The 19,049-nt window shown below is 32.6% G+C and overlaps 1 protein-coding gene and 2 long non-coding RNA genes across 3 annotated transcripts; 1 reads left to right on the top strand and 2 right to left on the bottom strand.

Moving 5' to 3' along the window:
* Nucleotides 1-2,796: 2,796 nt before the first annotated feature.
* On the top strand, nt 2,797-8,670 carry LOC109182287 (metallocarboxypeptidase A-like protein MCYG_01475). Its single transcript, XM_019332417.1, has 11 exons — nt 2,797-3,265; nt 3,733-3,790; nt 3,864-3,974; nt 4,235-4,372; nt 4,493-4,562; nt 4,667-4,722; nt 5,046-5,171; nt 5,690-5,829; nt 6,235-6,307; nt 7,963-8,037; nt 8,142-8,670. The coding sequence occupies exons 1-11, from the start codon at nt 3,087-3,089 to the stop codon at nt 8,454-8,456; spliced, it is 1,341 nt and encodes a 446-aa protein (XP_019187962.1). The 5' UTR covers nt 2,797-3,086; the 3' UTR covers nt 8,457-8,670.
* A 5,445-nt stretch (nt 8,671-14,115) lies between these two features.
* On the bottom strand, nt 14,116-16,013 carry LOC109181089. The gene is made up of 3 exons (XR_002054170.1): nt 15,908-16,013; nt 15,724-15,809; nt 14,116-14,321 (listed from the first exon to the last, which is right to left on the bottom strand). It is a non-coding gene; the product is annotated as an uncharacterized LOC109181089 (long non-coding RNA).
* A 102-nt stretch (nt 16,014-16,115) lies between these two features.
* On the bottom strand, nt 16,116-16,589 carry LOC109181090. The gene is made up of 3 exons (XR_002054171.1): nt 16,527-16,589; nt 16,343-16,426; nt 16,116-16,221 (listed from the first exon to the last, which is right to left on the bottom strand). It is a non-coding gene; the product is annotated as an uncharacterized LOC109181090 (long non-coding RNA).
* Between the last annotated feature and the right edge of the window lie 2,460 nt (nt 16,590-19,049).

The following is a 19,049-nucleotide window of genomic DNA, read 5'->3' as shown; positions in this document are numbered from 1 at the left end:
TATTTAATTTAGAGTAGTGCTACCACCTCTCCAAATTAAAATTTTCACTCCAACCTTCTCCTTGATCCTTATATAACATTTTCTAATTAAACAACTAACTTTGTTTTTAACTAATGGTGGGGTTAGTCAATTCATAGGCACCCAATGAATTGAAACAACATCGGAAAGGAATGATAAGCAGAAAAATTCAAAAGGGAAAAATGACATTTTTCTTTAATTAATTGATATGTTAATGTGTCTGCATACATAAATATGAAACCTAAATTGTCCCAATGAGACCCCTTGATTAAATTAGTCCGTTATAACTTACAATTTATGAGATATGGATGTTAGTGTGGTATGATTTAAAAAAAAAAAATAAAATAAAACGAAGAAGAAGAAAGAAATTAAACATCGTACATGCTAAAGGTGCTGAGTCGCATTTATAGGTCACATCCTTGCTGTGTCTAAAGCACACTTATAACGAACGGAATATCTCCTAACAATATGTTAAGTTTAATATACGTACGAGTTACAATTGTTAATCCCATATTCCCATGCATAAACTGTTTAATGCATACATAAACTTATTAAACTAAACTTGTAGTGTAGTAGAAAAAATGTTTGATGTTGGGACAATATTTATATTTATATTTTAATATTTATCAACAATAAATTAATTGGTAATTTTGTAGCTGGTAATGATTTACTGTGGCGTGTAAAACAATTTAATCATTTTTTAAAAAAACCAACAGAAAATTTTTATTAAATTAAACGTTCAATACAATTTTTTTTTGAATGCTACTGGTTCTATTACATTGTAGTATCTGTTCATATACTTTCTCAACCTACTGAAACACAGAGAACCAATAACGCCTCCACTGAGGCTCGAACCCATAATCTTCCAAATGGAAGTCCAACCCGGATACCATTGGACCACATAGTCCTGGTAACGTTCAATACAATTAGTAATAGAAGAAAATCAATTAAACGGACCAATTTGTGAATGAACCGCTGATCTAGCTAGGAATGAACTTAAAGGACACTGCTTCAAAGTATCGTCGAAACTCCTTGCATGCATTAATGACACAGCCTGCATAAGACAGATCAATCCTGAAACTGTTAAGCAAAGAGCAAACTGTCATGACCTTAGCATAGCCTCTTTCTTTGACTCACGAAAGAACTTCTTTAACAGCCCCGACTTCTACCAAATGAGCATCATTTAAGCACCGAATCAAACCATTCCTAGCTGTCAAAAAATTACCATCGCTATCCATCGCCATACAACCAAAGAAAGCCTGTTCAGGATAAGAGAAAACCGTTGCATCAACAAAGACTTTAATCATATATCAGATGGGGCTTCAACCACATGCTGCAATAGTTTTAATTTATTACTCATATCATGTTATGTGAGTCAACTCATTTAATAACTATTTTTACATTAATGAAAGTAACAAAATAAGTACAATGTGATAGTAGGTGAAGTTCTACTCATTAATAATATACATTTAAGATTTACTTGAAGTTGTGGGGTCCAAGTCATATTTCGTGGGATTCAGGGGGATTTTATGCCTAAATTGTCAATTATATTGTTATATCATAGACCATCAACTTAACTTTACATTGTGAATAGCGATCCAAAACAATATTTAAATTATGTATGTATTTTTAATTAATAAATTATGTACATACTACAATTAATATATTATATATCTGCAGTTAATTTAATATATACTTGCAGTTAACATATTATGTATTTGCATTTAATAAATTATATACATACAATTAACATAATATGCACCTTCAACTTATTTATAGGTACATAATCTGATTGAATGTACATAATATGTTAACTGTAGGTATATAATATCATTTTTGAACTAGTGACCTTGGTCCATGGTATAATTTGCCCTAAATTGTCCATGGTTACATTCTCACAAAAAATCAGTTTTGAAATCTTGTGATTATCAAACTAATTGTATGACCAACTCAATTGGGGTTACCGCTACGGTCATAGTTATAATAGTGTAATACGATATCTACTCGCAAGTTCTACTCTATGTTGATGTGCCATATTCTAATTGATCTAAATTTATTTTTCTTTATCCAATAAAATTTGTACACGTGACGAGAGTTATATTTCATGATAGTACATTTATCATTTTCTGTATTTTTATTCATTTATTTTTTTACCCATTAAAATTTGTACACATAAAAAGAGTTACACTTCATAAGACTACGTTTATCATTTTTCTGCCCGCATTGACAGCTCAGTTGGTCATAGGGGTGAAGTTTGGAAAGAATGACCAGTGATCGAGTTTCACCACAACCTCTCAAAGTGAGGGGGCTCTTTGTGCGCAGTAAGCGGTCTAACCTATGTGATTCAGCTGAGTTACCATGATTGGGCCGAGGAGTGGGGGGCCTCGGCGATTTCAACCTTTCAGATGAGTTACCATGATTGGGCTGGGGAGTGGGGGGCCCTTGGAGTTAGCAATTCAACCTTTAGAAAAGAACGTTTATCATTTTCCTATTTAGAGTAACAATACGTAATTGTATCAAATATAATTGATATTAATAATAATTATGTGGTTGACACTATAAAAATTTTCATAATTTATAAATTATAAATGAGTTAATACTCAAACTTTTGATTAAAATCACCGACTACAATAATTTTTTCAATTTAATCATTGATTTTAAATTCTAATCGTGAATAACTCAATTAAATAAAATCGTCAAAGTTGATAATCTAATTTAAACATAAAAACAATCATTTAACCCCACATGTAAATAAAGAAGAGAGATCTCGAGAGAGAGAGAGAGAGAGAGAGAGAGAGAGGATATGCGGCAATGCGCGTTGGATTCACAGGCCAATTGCCCAACCATCGTAACCGTTAAAATCAAGAACTTAGATCAATCGACGACGAACGGAGGCTACATCCTCCCTTAATCAAAGTCGTCTTCTTCGTCTTCTCCTCCCTTACATTTGCTGTTTCAAATTTTGCGAGTCCCGACACGACATTGTACTGTTGATTCAAATGAGCACGCTGACGACAGCTGCTGTCCTTGTTCTTCTTCCCTTTCCCTTCACCAATCTCCAGATTTAGATGGGCCGCCGTCGCCAACGCCGCCTCTATTCTCTCTTCTCCTCTCCGTCGATCTCCTTTTTGTCTCTTCTCTTCCTATTATCATCCTTTGCTTATTTTTCTAATGTCAATGCCAAAAGTAATGCCACCAAGGGCCAAGCTTCTGTGACGCCCATCAATCGCGATCTTTATCATACCAGGTAGGTAGCTTTTACATTATTTTCTTTGTGTTAATTGAGTAGTTGCATTTATTCGTGGTAATTAGAATGTTAAATTATCAATTAGTACAATAATATGCAGAAAATTTGAATCGTTCACTAGTGAGATCCAGCCGGGAACTTCTGGGTATTTATGATGGTATTGATTGATACTGGTTTTAAAGACATGACATATTCACTTGTACTAAAAGGAAAGAAAAAAGTTATTCTGCACTCTGCTGTGGTTAATTCTAGTTCACCAGTAGCTTGACTTTTGGACTAATTAGGAAAGACTGCATCTTTTTTTCAATTGTGTAAGTGGGTGAATATGTGTTTGGCAACTCTAAATTAATAAATGTTGCACTACATATTTTAGTTCTTCTTGTTGATTTTCTTTTATTTATTTATTTATTTATTTTTGGGTTTTGAGCATTTATTCTTTACCCATTTGACATTTTTGTATTCTGCAGTGGGGCTTTGCTGGAAGAAATTGAGTCGTTGGTGCATCGACACCCAGACAAACTCTTTGTTGGTTTTCTCTTTTTCCTTCTTGCTTTGTTGATTTTGGATTCTGTCTTCTGATTATTCATAATTTATGCAGATTGAAACCCTTTCTACTAAGAATAGAGGGTATCATGCTGATACAACTATAGTTACATATTGCCAAGGTGGGAAAGACTGCGATGATAGATCAAAAGTTAGAATCCTCCTTGTAAGTGTTCTTTCCCTCAGTATGTGTTCGTTTATTTTATTAGATGTGATTTGTAATGCTTAGTAGTCCTCAGGCATTACTTAGTATATTTTGCACAGTTAAGAGGGGTGAAAGAGAGGGAAGGAGTAGTGATGCATGTAACTCAGATGAAGACATTGAATTAATGCTTTGTTAGATCTTTTATTTGATTAGGCACAGTGTGAGAAAATCTCAGATTGGGTATTCATTCTATTTTTGACAGATAATTACTTGTGTTCCAGACTTTTGGGCAGCATGGGAGGGAGCTCATAACAACCGAGCTTGCATTACGGATTCTTTCTATTTTAAGCGATGAAGAATTCTTACCAAAGCAATACCCACTTACACTTAATAATACTTTGGACAAACTTGTTATTAAGGTAAGATCTGTTTCAGCTCAATCCCTATGCCAAATGAATCCATTCCAGATGGTTAACCATCTTGGTTCTTATGTTTTTTGTATCCTTCATCAATATACTTCCCTTGTATCTTGTTCTCAGATTGTTCCAATGGAAAATGTGAATGGGCGCAAACTTGTAGAGGAGGGGGAGCTTTGTGAAAGAAGAAATGGTTCTGCAGTTTGTCTTTCCTTTTTTAATTTTTTAATTTTATTTTTATCTAGACAAAACAAATTATTTGTGAAATGGATATGAAAATACTTAATATATTTTCAGGAAGAGGAGTTGATCTCAATCGGAATTGGAGTGTAGATTGGGGCAAAAAAGAGAAGGTTTGTTCAACATTTTGTTGTTTAAGGTTCTATTCTGTTCATTACACTTTATTGGACTTTGGTCTTTGAATTTCTTTCCTGCCATGTGCCAGATCACCTATGCTATGCTTTTGTGTTTAGGAAACAGTTGAGATATGTTTTTACTCTTAAACGATAGATTATAGGTTAATGAATGTGTATCTGTAAAATGATTCTGCCCATTGAACTTTTGTGTGTGTGTGTGTGTGTGTGTGTGTTTTTCTTATAAGGTTCATTTGCAAGTATAACATGATATTAATATTTGCTAACTCCTCTGCTCTCCCCACTTTTCTCTATCCTTTTAGGATTATGATCCATATGAAGAGAATCCTGGGACTGCTCCCTTTAGTGAGCCTGAGACTCAGTTAATGCGGAAATTATCTACATCATTTGAGCCACATGTATGGGTTAATGTGCATTCCGGAATGGAGGCAAGTTTGAGCTGCTATTAATGTATTTTACTGTTGTTCTTCGAATCTAATTTGTCTGTAATTATCAAGGGGATTATCTAAATGTATGAACTATGAAACCTACCTTAATTGTTTGGTTGAAATGTGTTGGTGATTAGACTGCACTTGTAAGGTTTCTCCCATGTAACAACCTTCTTTCTTAGGGGGAGATAATTCTCAGTTCTTATGAACAACACCCAAAAGGTTTAGAGCTTATTAAATAAAACTATAACTAGAATATGATATCTTTGCACTGACCAACATTAAACACAATTTGTAGAAGAATCAACTTGTAAATTAGGAAGACTAGACACTTTGATGCATATTAATGAAACAAGAGAAATAGACAGTATTGGTATGTATGTTTCTTTTTATCATTACTACTTTGTCTATCTCTTCAGTATTCTCATTCCATTTTTCAGTAAATGACAACCAATTTCATCTCACTTGCAAGAATTTGTTTTTCATGTTTGAAACAATTCTTCTCTTTGATTTTTTAGGCTCTATTTATGCCATATGATCACAAGAACACAACTCCTGATGGATTTCTCTCCCAGAGGATGAGAATGGTGCTTGAAAAGCTGAATCATTTCCACTTGAATGACCGTTGCTTAGTTGGATCTGGTGGAGGGTCTGTAGGGTCAGTATGGTTTAGGCAAATGATTTTTCAATGAATTTTTCCTGGTTTAATTTTCTAGTACATGTGAAAGCAATCCTGGAAAGAATTACTTGTTTAAAAAAGATCTTAAGAGTTAGCTTTGACTCTTTGAGGGCACAACCAAAAAAAAACAAAGTTTCAAAGATCACTACTTCCTTGTTTTCTTCTGGTGGGGCTCTGGAGTCTGGAGGCAGTATGGTTTGGAAAAATGATTTTCCAAAGAACTTTTCAAGCTCCAACTTTCAAGTGCATGTGTGAAAGCAATCTTGAAAATAATTTCTTAACAGTTAGCATTGAGGGCAAATAAAGGAGTTTCATATACCATTACTTCTTTGTTTCCTTCAAACTAATTTTTTTCCCATGCTAATTTTGTTTCGTACTGTATAGGTATCTAGCTCACGGTACAGCAACGGATTACATGTATGACATTGTGAGGGTGCCTATGGCTTTCACATTTGAGGTTTGTGTCATCATTGTTTACATTTTAAGATGACCTGTTTTGGTAAATACATAGACTGACAAATACGTGTAAGTACACACAACTTACAAGTAATAGAATGATGAATAGGGGACTAAATCTAAATTGCTACCCACCAAAGAACAACTTAACATCTTTATTAGATTGAATGACAGATAGTATAGAAAATAAAAGATTTAAGAAGTAAACACAATAAATATATATATATATAAATTAATGCTAAAGAAGCAATTAAATTTATTAAGGAAAATTTATGGGAAAAAATAAAGGCTAGGAGTTCTAACTTCACCAATGTAACCTTATTTACTAGTTTAATTTTTTCCCTTGTTTGAAGTTATCAGTTGTGAGTTGTGACAATCAAAAGGGAAAGATATTCCCAGGTTGTTTCCAGTGTTTTAGAGAGCATAATTTGTTGATATTATTGCTATATTTCGATACTAATCAAAGATGAATACAACCCATTAAGATTAGTCATTTAGTTGTTACATTGGTTTCCTACTCACAGGTATATTTGTTTCCTATGTGACCATATGTTGATAAAGCCAAATAGCTAATACCTCAACACTTCTTTGTGGATATTTAACAATGATGGAGAGAAATCTCAAACCATAGAATAGGGTGCCATCAAAAGACTATGGACAGAATAAACCAAACTCAATTGAGTAATTAGCAAAACTAAGTTCCATAATAAAACGAGCAAATAAATCACATGGATATGTTAGAACCCTAGACAAAGAGTCTAGTTTCTTGCGATAGTCATAAACATAGCAATTAAATTAATCATGAGTGAAGACATCACTTTGAAGCCTTGTTACATCCCACTTTTGCCACTGGAATTCTTGCTACTTTTCTCGTTGAAGACACCATTTGCTGCTTAAAGTTATGCTCTAGAAACATTTATGTTGCTGCTGCAACTCACAAGGATCTCCTTTCATAGCTCAAAATCTTAGTCCTAGAAGATGCACAATTAAGGGAATTTAGTCATTCCTAATCTTGAAGTTCTCCAAATCTTGTCTTCGTCTATTAGGAATATTTTTCTGGACCATCTTGCATATTGACATTATTAAATAGTCAATCCATATGCAAAAATATAGAGACTAAATTCATTTCACTTGTGTGCAAAATAGGAAACTAAAGTTCCACTCTTGCAATGCTTTTTCTGGCAGTAGGTTCCTCTGTCTTCAAAGTTCAACCAGCTATAAACTTAGGCAAAAAAAATTAGTCCTCAATCTCTTCGTGAAAGCTGTAGCCTTTTAAATTAGCTTTCCGATGCTGCTTGAATCACCTTAATTGGACTATACACTAAGATCTGCTAGAAAACCACACAAGGGTTAAATGTTTTGGAAATAGAGTTTATTTTTTTTCCTCTCTTAGAATCAATTTATTCTTTTCTAATTCCTACACCAAAAAATACTTCAAATTAGTGAAATAAACAAATTCTAAAGCTATTAAATTGCTCACATTTATCAAATAAATACCATATATTTCATACTCGGTAGTTACTATAAAATATAAACTCAACAGGACATGAGTTTCAAAATCTTTAGAATGCCTAGTTTATTAACTTTATTTCCTTTTTAATATTGGCAGATATCAATACTCACTCATTTCCTTTTGACTATGGCATTGATATGCAGATCTACGGAGATCCTGATGCCTCATCAAAGGACTGCTTTAAGATGTTCAATCCCACTAGCATGACCACTTTCAATGTACGTTATTCTCTGTTTTTTATAACCATGGGTTGTCAACATGATGTGAAGTACTAAGCAGTTAAACCCTATGAAAGATTTCTTACCGAACTTTTCTGTTGCAGAAAGTTCTGAATGAATGGTCTGCTGTATTCTTTACAATGTTCAGTATCAGTGCACACCAGATTGATGAGTTTCATTCGAACGCTTCAGCATCTAGCAGTTTCGAGAAGTGGGTTTCCATTGATGACTACTTGAATGGTTATTTGATGGAGAGAAGAAGTAGGTACGGGAAAAAGATGGAAGTGCTTGAACTGGGAATGCAAGAAATCAGAACATATTTTAGGTTGTTCTTGCTGTCCTCAGTGCTACTACTGTTTATGTTTTGTTCTAGGATCTCAAAGAGCAGTAGGCAGATTGTGTCTGCTATGCCCTTTTGATAGCCATAAAGAAAATAGTTTTAGGAGATTCTTGGAAAAACGAGATAGGGAAAATTAAACATTCCAGTGTGTAATTTATTGCCTTTTTGTTTTTTGAGTTACAATTGCCTTTCCAGGTTTGGAGATTTGTAGTACAAGTGATAATTGTGATTCATGAAAACCTTAGCTGTGTATTCGCCACATTATTATTATTATTTTTATTTATCAAAGTTTGAAAAAAAAAATTAGTGTTATCTAAATTGTAAGGTTTTTTGTCTCCTAAATGGAATGAATAAATGTCTTTCATGCCAAACTTTAAATGATTTCGCAGTGCATGTTTGGTAAAACTTTCAATTCAGGTTATTGGAATAAGATTATGGATTTAGTGGGGCAGTATTGGTTCTTTATACATATTTCACCTCTTTAACCGGATGGTGGAGATTTACTTGATCATATAACTATGATTATTATATTTCTAAAATCTATCTTAAAAATTCTATACAATTAGTTCTATAATATTTATAAGATTTTATTTAATATCTAAATAATCCTATTTAATTATGAAGATGTGCTTTTTAGTTTTTTTTTTTTTGTTTTTTTTTTTATTTTTTTTTATTTTTTTATATTATTATCAAAAAGTTAATTTTACCAAACACAAGTATAATTAGTTAGTTTGCTCTTCATTTTTCAACTTCTAACTTATAGCTTTTCAGTTTTCAGTTACTTTGCAGTAGCTATTTTTTAGCCTAGACATTATAACAGAGTCAATAATACTAAAAAAAAATGAATTTAAAATTATTTTTTAAAAAATAAAGTGTTTACAACTTATTATTAAGGAAACACGCCATTATTATTTGAAAATACATACTAAGTCTATTTGGTGCAATAAGTTTGACTAAGAGAATTTTTACAAGCAATTTAATAATTTCTTTTTTTATAACTTGGAACAACTAACATAAGTAACATTTGAATAAGGTTAGGAACCAAGCCCTCTCTACCATGTTTTAATGACAAACCCCCTTATTTTGGATTTGGAATTTCAACTTTAATTAACTTTTTCTTGGGGTTTGCTATGACTTTGTTTAACAAAGCATATTTTGTTAATAATAATTTGATATAAATATAAATATTTTGTTAATAATAATTTCGGAAAAATGTATTTTAAGTCTTTTGTTCATTTTGTCACTATTTATTATTATTATTATTATTATTATTATTATTATTATTAAAATATGAGGCGGCTTGCAATCCTGGCAAAGATTGACAGTCTTGAAAAATGTGGCAAAATTATAATGAGAGATAGTTTTTGTTACTCTTTTTTTCTTTTTTTTTTTCTTTTTTTTTTTTAAAATCATGTTTAATAATTTGAATAATAATATTGATGAAATATAATAATTTTAAAAAGTGATGTAAAATGTGGATCCACTTTTGAAAGTGTGTTGAAATTACAAAAATATAGATAAAATAGTGAACGAATTGCAAATATGATTATGTAAAAGTATGACCCGCTTTTAAAATAAGAGAGTTTTGCAGGGATAAGGATAGTCTTACTTGTCTTGACCTCCAACTCATAGACCTAGGTTGGATTCATATTGAGTCCAATATTAGTCCTAGCTCATTAAGAGCATCCTCATCGTGTGTTTTTTATGTGGTTTTTGAAGTGCCAACTAGGAAAGAAGGGATGAAAAGAAAAGAAGAAAAAATAGGAAAGAAAAAAAAGCAAAATAGTTTATCTAACACCCCCTCCCCCCCCCCCCCCCCCCCCCCAAAAAAAAAAAAAAAAAAAGAGAGAGAGAGAAAGACATAACACATCAACGCGACAATCGACGTGTGCATTGCACGCGCCCGACAGGGCATGTTTTCGCGCAGAGCTGTAGCTATCCTATGATTTTTCTCTCTACTGGCGGGCCATTAAAAAAAAACTTCACTTGCAAGTCATACCCAAATTTCTCCCTCTTAGCTTCTCTTTCTTCCACCTCATAATGAACCCCACAAAAAAAATCATAGATGGGATGGGAGCGTTATGCTATGCAACCGTGCGCACCATGCATGGTGCACACGGTTGCAAAAACAGCGTCGTTTTGACGTCCGACTTAAAAAAAAAATCAGAATTGCATTACTACACATCCATAATTTCATAACTATACATCCAGAATTGCATAACTACACATCCATAACTTCATAACTATAAATCCATAATTGCATAACTACATATCCATAACTTCATAACTATACATTCAGAATTGCATAACTACACATCCATAACTTCAAAACTATAAATCCAGAATTGCGTAACTACACATCCATAACTTCATAACTATACATTCAGAATTGCATAAGTACACATCCATAACTTCATAACTATACAATTAGAATGTGAAATTATAACTTCATAACTATACATTTAGAATTGCATGCATAATTATACATCCATAACTTCATAACTATAAATCCAGAATTGCATAATTACACATCCATAATTTCATAACTATAAATCCAGAATGTGAAATTATAAAATTATGAACATATGTTTACGTAACAACAATCGAAAATGATTTTTTTTTTAAAAAGTAAAATGACGCCCTTTTTGCATCCGTGTGCACCATGCATGGTGCACACGGATGCACAACATAATTTGCCCTGTGCAACCGTGTGCACCATGCAAAGTGCACACGAAATTGGATCCATAATTTCTGTACTATAGATCCATAATTTCTATACTGTAGATTCATAATTTCCAAACTGGATTCATAATTTCTATATTATAGATTCATAATTTCTATACTATATATTCATAATTTCTAAACTGTATAGTCATCAAATTATGAACATATAGTTCAGTGATTTGTGAATACAGAGTTCAACAATTGAGAATATAAACATCGAAAATTATGAACATAGAGTTTTGTAATTGTGAATATAGAGTTCAATAATTATGAATCTATAGTATAAAAATTATGGATCCAATTCTATGTGCACCATATATGATGGACATGATTTCTATGTGCACCATATATGATGGACATGATTGCAGAGCATAACGCTCCATACCCTTTTGATGATGGGCCGATTCTTCTAACTTTTAGCAAAATACTAAAAAATGAAAATACATTTCAAAAAATGAATCACATTAAATTAACTTTTTTTTCGTGTTTTCTAATGAATCCTAAATAAACAATGTGTCCTTATTTGGATGGTTAATGTTGATAGTTGTGTGTGTGTGTGTGTATATATATATATATATATATATATATATATATATATATAGTTCTTTATCTTTTCTTTTTATAGCCTTACACATTTTTTTTTTGAAATAAAAGAACTAATTCATTAATTATACGATGAAAAGTTTACAATAAGATCGATGGAATGATAAAACATTCTTACAATCAGACATTGAAATAAAGTTCAAATGCTACACGAAACTTGAATCTCTTACTGTTTTTCAAGATTGAAGCTGAATTCGTTTGGAGAACCTGAAACTTCTTTGATATTGTTAATGATCTTGCTATCCAAGTCTGACTCTATTGCGACTCTTCTGCCCATAGACAATATCTCCATTAATCTGAAATGCATATCAAGGTTCATATCTTCTTCGGTGTTCGGGATGAAACAAACATACTCCATTATTAGATAAATTGTTTCACCTTATGAAAAAAGAACTCGCCAAATTAACGAGAGGAAAACTGCTAAAAACACGTGAGGGAATAACTTTAACGAAACAACATATGAAACAAATCCTAAACACCAAACCACTAACTAATATGTGTGTGTGTGTGTGTGTGTGTGTATATATATATATATATATATATATATATATATATATATATATATATATATATATATTGAACCGCTGAAAAAAGGTAAAGAAGCTTGGATCTGGAGTTGGAGATAGCGAGGGACGATGGTGAAGGAGGAAGAAATGTCGGTGAGGGGTCGGAGGAGATGTTGGCGGTGGAAGAGAGGCGGGAAGAGGTGTCGGCAGTGGAGGAGAGGGCGAAGAATTGAAGGACAAGTGATTGAGAGACGGTCGGAGTAGGGGAAGAAACGAGAGGAGGCCGGCGCCGCCTCTGCAAAACGAGCGGTTGGCGGCGGCCGATCAATGAAGGATGAGGGAAAACCCTTATAGAGAGAATATTAGGTTAGGGAGCGGTGCATATCCTTACACATTTGAATTGTTAACATTTAAATTTTATTTGAACAGATAGTACAATGTAATAGAGTAAGTAGCATTCAAAAAAAAAATTATCTTTTATATTAAATGCAAACATTGAGCCAAGTTTTTCTTAATGTGTACTAAATTTCAGTACATAATAATATGATGTAATAATAAAAAAATTATAAAAAAAAAATGAGATAGTAGATTAGTAGGTATGATAATGTTGATAGGACAAATCATATAATTAAGCGGAGAGGTGCATAACTAACAATGATAATATATAAACATGTGACGAGGCATTGTCTAGGCCAAGGTACTTGTTTGGATAATATTTCACCCGATTATTAATTTAGAGTGGTTAAATTATTTCCTATTTGTTATACCTGATTTTTTTTTTCTTTTTAGTTTTGTGATCTGTCCTTGTTGCTTGAGAACATTTTACTATAGTAAAAAAAAGGTTAAATACCTACTATTATTTATAAATAAAATAGAAAATAACATTTTTTTTTGTTTTTAAAATTATAAAAAAAATCAAGTACTTTTCTTGTCTCGTAATTATATGCATTGTTATATTTCATCCTTCAAGTGACTTTATGTTCCTAAATTCCATTAGGGTAGATTAAAAAAGTCACTTCGTAAACAATTGATGGGCAAATTGAAAAGTAATAATCGCATAACTTGATGAACGCAAATTGTTATTCCTTCTTATTTTGGAGACAAAATGTTTCATTTTTTTTTTTTAAATAAAAAGAAGTGCTCTACTAACTACTAAGTAGTGTGATGGTTCATCTATTTCCATTTTAATTGGGTGGTCACATGATCGAATCCTTACAAAAGTATAAAACATATACTACCTTGTAAATAATCATTATTATTTTTAAAGTGATGTCATTTTAAAATAATTATCATGTTATTTACAAAAATGTTACAAACTCTTCTATTTACAATATAGTCATTGTATCTTTTCGCCATTTTATAATTTGCTGAATTATTATATATCATTTTGTATATTTTTCAGTTTGTTTTGTATTATTATTACGTAATAGTACTGTTTTGACAACCTTGGAAGCATGATTGTGTGAGAATCAGAGAATTTGGGATGATGATAATTATGATGTTGAAATGGTAATTTAAGAAAGAGCATCATAAGATCATTGAAAAGCAAGTAACTTCAAAATAACAAACATAATAAATCAAAAGTAATGAAACATAGGAATATCTATATATATTAAAGCAAAATAATAGGAGCAAAAAGTTCCCGCCCAACATGAACGACGCCGTTTTGGGCAAACACTATGAATTTATTATTTTTGCTTCGGAAAACCAAAGGACTGCGCAGTATACTAGCTCCATGTATATAGGAAACCTAATTTGTTCAATATATCTACCCAAATCATTCTCCCATCCAATGGGATTAGAGAATGTATTTAAGGTAATCACTATGAATTTATTTTTTTTTGTTTCGGAAAACCAATCGACTGCGCACTATACTATTCTCTAGGTAATTATTGATCAGGATGGTTACGATCAATAACGAAGGTCATCAGACCTTATATATACAACGCATGTACAACTATTAATACAAAATACAATCTCCCTCTACAAAGCCTCTCTGATTCTTCTTGAATAGCAAAAAATGTTTGTTCTTGCTAGCCAGATATCTCCCATGAATACCAGGCAGGCTCTTAAGCTTCGGGTGGTGCGAGCATATAAGATCCCTGAAAGAACTGATACTTCGAAGTTTAGGTCAAAAGAGGTTGTTTTCCATGATGAAGAGGTATGTATTCTTTAAATCTAGATATACAGTTTTTTCAATTCGACGGTTCGTTTTTTTACTACAAATTTAGACCCAGTACATATTTTTCTACATATTCCCATATTTTATAGTCCATTTCTTTGTTATTTACACATACATAGGGGTCCTTCTTGCACGCTCATATACCCAAAGAGTACGTGGATAAGTACCTTAACAGTTTTGTGGAAGGTTCAGTGTGTGCTATCAAAAATTTTTGTGTTATCACAAATTTTTACTCCTACAAAACTAGCCCACAGAAGTACATGATCAAATTTAACTATCAGACTGTTGTTAAGGATTTAAAGCATGTTAAGTTTCCTATGAAAATGTATCGGCTCAAGACCTTCAGAGAGATCAAGTCTAACGAAGGCCTGGATGAGAAAAGCTTATTTGGTAATCAGTATTTTCTATCAATATGTGGTTTCTAATTATATTCTATTATGGATACTATTCTATATTCTAAATATTTATTTTGTAGATGTCATTGGTCGAGTGATCGAAATACACTGCCCACAGGATAAGCTAATCAATGGCAAGAACTCCAGGCTTATTGACTTCACCATTGAAGATACTGAGTAATACTGTGATCCAGTGCCTATGATTTTGAATATATTTTACACTTGGCTTTGTTTCTAATATGTTTCTAATCATTTTCAGTGGAATACAACTAATGTGTACTTTGTGGGATGAGCATGTGAGCAAGATTGAGGCATTCTACAATTCTACTACACAAGAACCACTGTTGGTCCTGATCCAGTTTTGCAGGGCAAGGGTGTGCCTAAAAAGTAAGTACAGTAAATCGTATAACTTCTCCTATCGACTATCTACTATCTTATTAACCAAGAAGCTTTTCTAATCTCTATATACAATGTTCTTCTTAAAGGTGCTGATGTAAAGATTTGTAGCTCCTATGATGTAACACAGCTGCTATTCAACCAAGAATCTCCCCCATTTGAAGAGTTCAGGAAAAGGTACCCTGAAATTTTTTTGTTCTACATGAAGTTTTACAACTATTATTGTTGCTCATTTTAGGTTATGTTTTTCCAGTATTTGCCAAGAACAGACTCCCATGCGCAGTATAATTTCCCAGTCAAGTTTTCAAGAATGTAGCTCATATTCTGTTTCCCTAGGAGCTGATATGGAAGTTCGTACTATCAATGACATCTACAGGGATAAGGAGGTAATACTGGGTTTAACCAACATAGATCCTATTCATTTTATTTTACCATACAATTCCTTCTAAGGTTGACAGATCATAGCATTATGCACTTAAAAATATAATTCATATGGAAATATAATAGAGTTGTGAGCAATTGTATATTGCTGTGTTATACCTTTATATGCACTGAATATGATTTCAGTCCCTTTTGAAGTTCTGCTGACATGGTGCACACTGTATCCCACTTCTTGGGATATATACCTGTCTTAGAAATTTATTCAATAGTCAGAAACTGCCTAGGGTATACCTAATCTGTATTATGTTGTGATATTAACTCAATTAGGATTTTAAAACAATACCTATGTGGACTCTTTTCATTTCAATCAGCCTTTCAGTTCTGCTCAAAGTTGTAGACTAGGTCCATCTTCTTGGCTTTTTAACCTGTATTTTACCATAAGAATTGTATGGAATAATAGAAGACAATGTGGTCTATAACATTATAGCTTTAATGCATAAATATTAACAATAATCTGACTACAAACTATCCCTCCACCACTAAGTACTTATCTCTTTCAGCTATGGTGTTAATTGTTGATAGTCCACTAATTGTTGATATTCCACCAGTGAGCAGTCCACTAATTTGCTTTCAGGTCTTGTGTTTTTGTCCACATACCTGCACAATCAAACACATATTCATGGGTTAAATAGTGTTATAGACACAATGGTCTTCACCTGGATACTATAAAAATAAGTACTCATATACTGATTTGGTTAATGTTTTAAAGTGGACTAACATTCTTTCATATGATGCAGTTTGGCGATTTTTGGGTGGCAGCTAGGATTGTATTCATTGATGATCCAGAGTGGTACTATGCTTCCTGTAGAACAAAGGGGTGCAACAAAAAACTGAAACTCAAAGGAAAGTGGCTATGGTGTAGTACATGTGATCGAAATTGGGGTGACGGGACACTCAGGTACAGAATTAAGGTTAGGGTTGTGGACTTGGATGGCAATGCTCCTTTCCTTCTATGGGACCGGGAGTGTCTCGATCTACTTGGAATCAGTGCAGATGATCTGAAGGATAACCATACTAAGGTACAAATACAAAACTATAAGATTATTGAAATAGAGAAGTTTTGTTTTAAAATTATATATTCCATCAAGATGAATAGAAACTAAACATTATATGGTATATAGTATAATTAAAATCTATACTAACTCTTGATGTAGGGAAGGAAGGGGCTGCCTAAGGAGCTCGAGACTCTCATTGGACTGAATATCTTATTTAGAATTGCTGTTCGCAAGGAACAGTTCCAGAATTATCTCAATGCTTTCCCTGTTATGAGGATCATCACTGATGAAAAGATTGTACAGAAGCATGCACCCGAACTAATAGGAGTTAGGGACAGGGATCTCAGTTCAAAGCTCGAGGTGGAGCTGACAGATGAGGACCTATGGGATCTAGAGGTATACCTGGGGTTCAAGTGTAACATTTTGTACGAATTACTGTAGAATTTATTACTATTGAGCATATCCATACACTTTGAACTTCTTATTTTTTAGGAAGCAGACCAAGCAAATGAAGCTGAAAGTCCACTCCAAGTTGTTGCACAGAGGCTGGATGCAGAGAATGGTGTTGAGAATGGAACAGTTAAGAGATCACTAATCGATGAATTTTCAAGCACTCAAAGTTCAAAAAAAACCAAGGAATGTGTGGTCAAGATTGAGAAGGACTCAGATTTGTAATGACTTTAATGATTGACAATGTGCTCTATTGGTCTCTTTTTTTTCACAATGGATTTTATGTTGACAGTTTTTGGGTTACACTCAAACAGCTAGACTGAAACTTTCAATCATTTAGGATTATATTCCTAAATAATTGTTTTTTATGAATGCTCACAATTTGTTACTAGGTCATGTTATGTGTACTGGATTTGTTATAGTCCTTTTGCAGATTTTTTTTGGCAGTGAGAGATGCTACAACGAAGGAACAAGTTTAGAGATGGTGGAAAAAATATCTGAAGAGATGGCTGTCGCGGAAGAACAAGATGAAGAATATGGCATAGATAAGACAAAAGAGGAGGAAGATGAAGATAACATCTAGCAAACACACCATTGAAATAATTACTTGAAAGGGATGTTTGAAGGACTACTTTTTAATGTAATAAGTGAACGGGAAGTTATTTATCGTAGATTAATGTAATGTCATTTTTTTTGTTACTAGAGATTTTATAAGATCTATTCTAAGCTCCAACTAATAATTCTAATCATACATTTTCTATGCCAAATTATAAATTCACCTACATTAAAGAGTATGTCAAGCAAGTTCTCATTGTCACCCAAAATTAAATCCAATAATAATGTAAACAGCTTATACCATTGTAATATTCTATATAAACCATCAAAAGTAATTAGTACTCTAACTTGAAAATTTTAATGTAGAATTAAAACATATCACTATCAATCCTTGGTTGCTACTCAACACCTTTAGAGGTTTGGTAAAATATAAGTCATTAGAAGATGTTTAAAGCAAGGCTTAAACTTATTCTGTTAATGAATACATAAATTGGCAATCCAATTGCGTATAAATAGTTCTGATTATGTACTTACCACCCTCTGTCATCTTTAAGCTCACTTCAAAGTCCTTTGATGAAAACTTCCCGGCCCTTTATTCAACATTTGCTTGATACTATCCTAACTGCACTTTAAAAAACAAGTTGTTGATTAAAAATATCAATGGATTGCTAAATCAGTAGTCAAATTCTAACAAATGGATTTATATTGGAAAGATAGTTATGGACTTGGTGCTGATTAGTGGATTACCCTTTCATTTCACAGACTTTGATATTACAACGCTTCCTTAATTAATGTTAGCTGGTAACGTTGATATAACCGATTAGCTGGATTTGCCAAAAACAGAATTAGCTGGGTAACTCTTTATAAACAGTGTCTAATGAATGAACACACAAAAGGATCTGCAAGTTGGTAATAACATAATATCAGACATTGGTAACCCGAAAAAAACTTATTTGTCAGCTGTGCGTATTAACCGTTCCTATGATATTCTTTACATCCTCTTTTTTATACGATACTAAAACACCTATAGTGTAGTACTGAATGTCTTTCATTCCCTGCAATTGTAGAATTTTATTAATTGTATTCAAATCATATAAACATTAGATTATTTACGAATAGATAGACAATATTCTAATCATAGTAAGCCTAATTAGATTAAACCAATTTTATAAATGTAAAACTTATCTTACATACAAGCGTAGCAACCTCTTTTGTACAATTCCCATTATGTTCTAGAAACAGATCCAACATCTATTTTTTCTGTGCTCTATTCAACAGAGGTTCATACAGTTAAGAGTTGCTTTTGATATCAAACTCCAAGCAACTTATTTTCATCCAAATTTTAGTCTCTTAATCCCAAGATTCTACAGTGATTGTGACCTGCAAAACAACATATATTAGATAAATAAGGTTCATTATTCGAAT

The sequence above is a fragment of the Ipomoea nil genome, unplaced genomic scaffold (genome assembly GCF_001879475.1).
Source record: "Ipomoea nil cultivar Tokyo-kokei standard unplaced genomic scaffold, Asagao_1.1 scaffold1043, whole genome shotgun sequence".
NCBI classification, from domain to species: Eukaryota; Viridiplantae; Streptophyta; class Magnoliopsida; order Solanales; family Convolvulaceae; genus Ipomoea; species Ipomoea nil.
Note: the sequence above shows the minus strand (reverse complement) of the source record. Positions and strands in the feature narration are given on the sequence as shown.